This window comes from Tigriopus californicus, chromosome 11 (genome assembly GCF_007210705.1).
Source record: "Tigriopus californicus strain San Diego chromosome 11, Tcal_SD_v2.1, whole genome shotgun sequence".
Lineage (NCBI taxonomy): Eukaryota > Metazoa > Arthropoda > Copepoda > Harpacticoida > Harpacticidae > Tigriopus > Tigriopus californicus.
In genome coordinates this window covers 8,203,603-8,209,688 of record NC_081450.1, presented here as the reverse complement: position 1 = coordinate 8,209,688, position 6,086 = coordinate 8,203,603, and the positions used below count along the sequence as shown (strand labels likewise).

General features: G+C 38.8%; 1 protein-coding gene across 1 annotated transcript in view; it reads left to right on the top strand.

Annotated features, from left to right (window-relative positions):
- Positions 1–6,086, top strand: part of LOC131890336 (kynurenine 3-monooxygenase-like) — a gene marked incomplete in the record, with an annotated part of 19,365 nt that overhangs the window by 7,841 nt on the left and 5,438 nt on the right. Inside the window, 2 exon segments of the mRNA XM_059239665.1 lie at positions 369–534; positions 1,255–1,367. Coding sequence (XP_059095648.1) covers positions 369–534; positions 1,255–1,367 — 279 coding nt within the window.

Genomic DNA, 6,086 nt, shown 5'->3' with positions numbered 1-6,086 from the left:
AGTATTTTTAGATCACTTGCAATATGCCCCTACGTGCTCAACAGTTCCTCTTAATGAAAGCTTAATGAAAAAATCATATAGCCAAAATTTGTTAAAAAGTTTTTTTTGCCCAAAAATGACCGAAATTGTTGAAAGATTTAACCCAAAAAATAGTTATCTTTCCGATCCCTATTCATGGCACAGGGATATGTAACCTCTCTGACCTTTAGTCAGAGAGTAAATTCAGAATAACCTTTCAGTAAGAAAAACGGAGAGAGAAAGAGAAAGAGAAAGATGAGGGGCACCCTTGATCTGATGGACAGATTGAATTCTGGCTCAGATTAAACGCTCATTTCATCGGATTCTTGACAATACTTGTCATATTTTAGGCATGACGTGGAGCACAAGATCCAATCTGATATGGTACTTGGATGTGATGGTGCTTTTTCTAATGTTCGCAAGGCCCTGATGAGAAAAACACGTTTTGACTTCAGCCAGGAGTACATTCCTCATGCTTATTTGGAATTGTGCATCCCACCCACTCAAGGCGGAGAGGTATTTAAAATGATCCTAACGATACCAGTATAACATTGTTTATGTTATCATTCACGTGAAGACATGTTGTCCATGAAATGGAAAGTCTTTTCATTAGTGATTAGATCTTCTTACTTTTTTGATAACCTTCGTTTCTCGCAAAGAAGATGGCAACTTTGTCAGTATGTGCGTGTCTTGAGATGATGACGCTGTCATTCCAATCTGTCAGCACAAAGAGTATCTGCTTTAGACATTCGTGCCCAACGAAGCCTCGAGGCGAGATGAACCTCAGCTGCAAAGCAGTGTGCATTGTTGGTACTCGCTTCGGCACATAAATAAAAAAAAAACGAGCCAGAGTAGAACCACCCACTGTCAACTGTGGTTTAGTGTTCTTACTTCATGGATTCATGCATGGGAATCATTGAAAGGGCCCCGGGTTTGGTCTTAGATAAAACAATTTCAGTCCAGGTTGTTCTATTTCATTGATTGCATGAAAACCAATTGCAACCAACACCTTCAGGTTTGAGAAAGACAAGCGGCGAGTGCAAAAGAAACGCTTATTTTGGTAGCAAAGGAGAATGCCTTCACCATGCGATGGATAGACTCGAACCATATTCAACACCATTGCTCCCAAGAAAATACGCGCAAAGATTAGCGGGTCTCTAGAATCAAGGACATAAAAGAAATATGTAAAATCCAAGAAAACCTTTTACGTCTTCCTCCTATTCGTTTTCGTTCCAGTTTGCCATGCCTCCCAACTATCTTCATATATGGCCACGTGGAAATTTTATGATGATAGCGCTCCCGAATCAGGATAAATCCTTCACTGTCACCTTGTTCATGCCATTCGAAACGTAAGTCAATAAATAAATGGTGCCCACCGACCAGAGCGAAATACAGTGATTAATTATGTTAGGGTGGAATCACGTAAGGAGTCCTAGACTATGTTATCCGCACCGTAGGAAATACTTACTTTTGAAGAGTGGTGTTACTGTTGATCAATAACTTGAACTCTATTCCAGATCAACATGACCTTCTCTTCTCTTAAGGCTTTCATTAAGTGCAGCTACTTTTTGCTTTGATGACGTCATCCTTTGATTAATAGTGGGTATCCATATCCCACCAGACCCTAGAAACTCGAGGTGAAAACCCAGTTAAAAGTTGACAGGCGACAGACTGGGTAGTACTGGGCATCGAATAAATGAAACCTGTAACTTGTCGGACCAAGAGCGTTTGGAACGTCAGTCATTGAGTCTGTTTTCATGACACAAGACAATCCCATCCAACCAGGAACCCTTTTAATCGTAATGAGAGATGATTGCTATGGATTTTTTTGCTTTCCCGTTCCCCGATTTCGAAGTAGTATGTAGGTACCTTTTCTTTGAACCAGACCTCTAATTAGAACTGCATTGGTCATGTCCTGATTTCAATTATCTTAACATTTAGGTTTAAAAGGTAAGTAGAGCGTTGACCAAAAAACGGATTAGTTGTGAAGGGTTTTACTCCGACAACGAAATTTAAACCCAAGTCCCCTATGCCTCGAAAACTCCAACTTGCATCAACTTCATATACTAGGAAATACAAAATAACCTTTTTGAAGCAGAGGTCCACAAGAAAGAACTATAACTGTGCCAAAGTCCAATGACGATTCAATACTGGAACAAAATACGCTTGGGATTATTTTCATAAACTTTCAGGAATATGCCCAAGTCAAGGACACTAGAGCAAGGAAACGCCACTTTTTGTGATCACCAAACATTTCCCGCCATGTTAGGCCTAAACTATCTGTGCTGAAATTTTTAGATGTCAATTATTGGCATAGCTATTGAACTAAATATGCGATTTATATGTTTTGTAACCATTAATGATTTCTTGCTTCAAACAAGTCGTTTAAATATACTTAAAATGGCTTCTGTCATGTCTTGAAGAACAATTACTGATGAATACTAATTAGGTTTTCTTGATAAAGCAAGAATTTGCTTTAAACACAATCAGTCAATATTTTTATGCTAATAATCTTGTGTAAAGAAAATTGTATCAGGAACATCTTGACCAAATTTCAAGAAATTTGGCGCACTTTTTATGAAACTATGGTTCGCACTCTGGGAATGTCACTCAAGCCAAAAGTAGGCATATTATAGCTCTGAGCTACAAATTACTCTTTTATACTCATTTGAACGCTTTATGATAATAGAATGATATATATTAACAAAAATGATACCTATTTTACCTGACTATATTGAACGCTTTTGCTAAAGCCTAAATTCATTGGAGTCCAAAATTAAAATTAAAATCTTTTGAGCTGGATTTTGCTATTGCTCTGTGCCCCTTAAATAATGCTTACCTTTTATGTAAACTTCCAAAAAAGTAAATATTTTAACTCTACTCAAAGACAACCCATCCATTTTCCACCAATGACTGATGTTTGGTTAGTCAAATTGGTGGATTGAAACAAATTATCAATTGTCCATCCTATCCTAGATATTCAAATAAGTCAATATTTTTTTCCATGAATGATTTTGAGCAAGTTTTGCGCAATATTTCACTGATTTCGAAGATAATTCGGTTGTTCTTGATTCATTTGATGTTCATGATTATTTCATTTATTCTTCTGATCAAAAAGATATATTCATAAATATTTGGTATGTAAACAGAGTTGTATATCAAACAGACCATTTAAAAAAACACTTAAATATACTATGTTTCATTGGTAATCGTATTTTATTGATCATAGAATTACTCTCTTAATTCAACGCAATGGCCTAACTTGCCGGGAGAAGGTAAGCCGTGCCGTTTCCTCTCTTTAGAATCCCTGACACAAGTAGACACTGTATTGAGCAATTCATAAAACAATGTTTCCAAATTATACTTTTTGATCTATTTTCGACCTTATATACTATTTTATGGTAATATACCGGGTGTGCCGTAAGTTCTCGGATAAATTTCATTAACACCTTTAACAAATAAAATTCCGCTCAATGACCTTCGGGTCAACCCCTTTGAATACTCCTCTCGTAGATAATGGAGGTAAAGATATTGAGTAGGTCTCATCTAGGAAAAATTTAGGTGTAGTCCTCCAAAATAACGGAAAATTCGATGAGCATATCCATTAGAAGGTGGGTAAAGCTTTCAAATGTGTGGCTTGGATATATTGGACGTTGAAGTCCAACGATAGTGGCACAACGCTGACTCTGTGCAAGCCAATTGTTTAGCCACATATTGCAATATTGGGCTCCGATGAGTTCAACAGGTTTGCAAGAGGTCGAGCAGGTTCAAAGATGTTTTACCAGAAACATAGGGGGTATGAGAGAGCTCTTGTATTGGGAGAGGCTATAAAAGTTAGGACTGTACAATGATCAGAGAAGGTATGAGAGAGCTCTTGTATTGGGAGAGGCTATAAAAGTTAGGACTGTACAATGATCAGAGAAGGTATGAGAGAGCTCTTGTATTGGGAGAGGCTATAAAAGTTAGGACTGTACAATGATCAGAGAAGGTACGAAAGGTATCAGATACTGTACGTTTTCAAAAGCATTCATGAGCCTTGTCCCAAACCAGGATTTAAGGTCAATTCTAGTGACCGTCAAGAATCCAAGCTAATTCGAACCATGAAGTCCACTTCACTTCTCTTCTTTCTCGGGCTCCTTCATTGTTTAATTTGCTTCCCTCTAATATTCGTAAGGAATACGTAGGCCTTATTGAGCCGGTTACATCTTTCAAGTTGGACTTGGACATATTTTTAGACTACATACCAGATCAAACCTACATTAACGGACTACCTCGGTCTACCAACTCAAATTCGTTACTAGACCAGACATCATATAAAGATTGAAAGGTAATAAATAGACTAATTATAACCTTTCATTAAAATAGTACTGGGTTTTACATTCCTTGTAGTAGATAGAAAAGCCTGTGAAAAAACAAACCCCCAAAAATATGCTATCGAGGAAGGACTTCATTGATGTCAAAAAGTTCGACAAGTTTGATCTTCATGATCTTCTCAAACACCTTCGCAATATTCGAAGTATGAGAAATGAGCCTATAGTTATTGGGGAGCAACTTATCTCCCCCTTTGAAAATTGGAGCAACCATCAGGACAAGGAGAACTTAAAAGCCTCAAGTCCCTGATGGCCGCTAAAGCATCTTAATCTGTAGCTATGAGATCATCAAATTGTTCAATTTGACTAACATCATCAACCTCAACATACTCGTCATTAGAACAATGAACTGTTGCATCAAACTCAGTGTGGCTGAAAACACACTACAGAACTGATCTCCAATCATGTTTACCATAGCCTCTACATTAGGAATGGCTTCCCCATCAACCTCAAAAGGCTAGAGTTTCCATAAGAGAAAAAAAAGCCCTCGGAATCAACCTGACCTCCTGAACCACCTTACTCTCATTTTGTAATTAAGATCTCCATCGAAAATGATTACCCTGAATTACGTCCAACTTTGTTTGGAGACCACCCACAATTACTGGATTCGAACTAGTCTTCAGCCTTTTTGCTAGTTATCAACTATTTGTTTGTTTTGTTTGTTACGAAGTCAGATGGCAGCTCTCTCGCTCGGCCTGCCATCTGATTTTGGGTGTCCCAATTGAGGGATATTCCCACTTCGTCGTCACAGCCAACTAGTTTTCACGAAGGTGACCATTCCTCATATGGCAATGTGACAGAAGGGTCAGCTTCTCAAAAACGTGTTTGAAGCCCCAAACTTGCATCACTGACTCTGGTACCAGCAAACAAACGTACCTGCCAGAGCTTGCCTAAACGTCCCTATACCCATCGGGACTAACCTCCCACTCTACAACGCCAGCCGGAAAATTAAAGTCCCCTACAAAGAAAACCTTCAAGCAAAGTGCCAAATCCAATTCATTTCCCATGAATTGAAGAGCTGACAAAAAAGAGCTTACTGAACAAGAAGGGGGACTATACACTGATACAATTGACATATGAAGACCTTGGATGTGACAGACTAAGACCTCAACTTCTCCGTTCGACTTTTGTACATGAATAATGTGCAAATCATTTCTAACAAATAGGCATATACCTCCATGTGGGAATATGGGATTATCAGGACGTATGCTATCACAACGAACTAAGTTGAAACCAACTATGGTTAGTTCTTCATCTAAGACCCCTGGCCGAAGCCAGGTTTCTGTTATGGAGATGAATGAAATCCCTCTCTCTGCGGCTAGTTCTTCTAAGATCTTAACTTTTGTGGTGTCTTTTTTTAGAAATCAGGCAATGCACGTTCAAATTTAGCCCCTTTACGGGCCTCTCTTTTGACGGAACAAGTTCACAAGATCTTGGACCATCCTCTCCAACCATAAAAAATCCCGCTTATCAACAAAGCTATGTTCTACTGGAGGCAAAGCACGAGCTAATGGGGATGGTTGGGTTTGGGAAATGGGTTGGGCAGGTACATTTGAATAGGAACGTATTTTGGGAAAAGGGGTGGGACAAGGAATATTAACAAGGAGGGTTTTTATAAGAATGGGTATACATTGGGTATTTAAGGGAAGAGGGGGGAATTGGGTGTGAGAATGGGAGGGAGGAGGAGAGGGAGGGAGG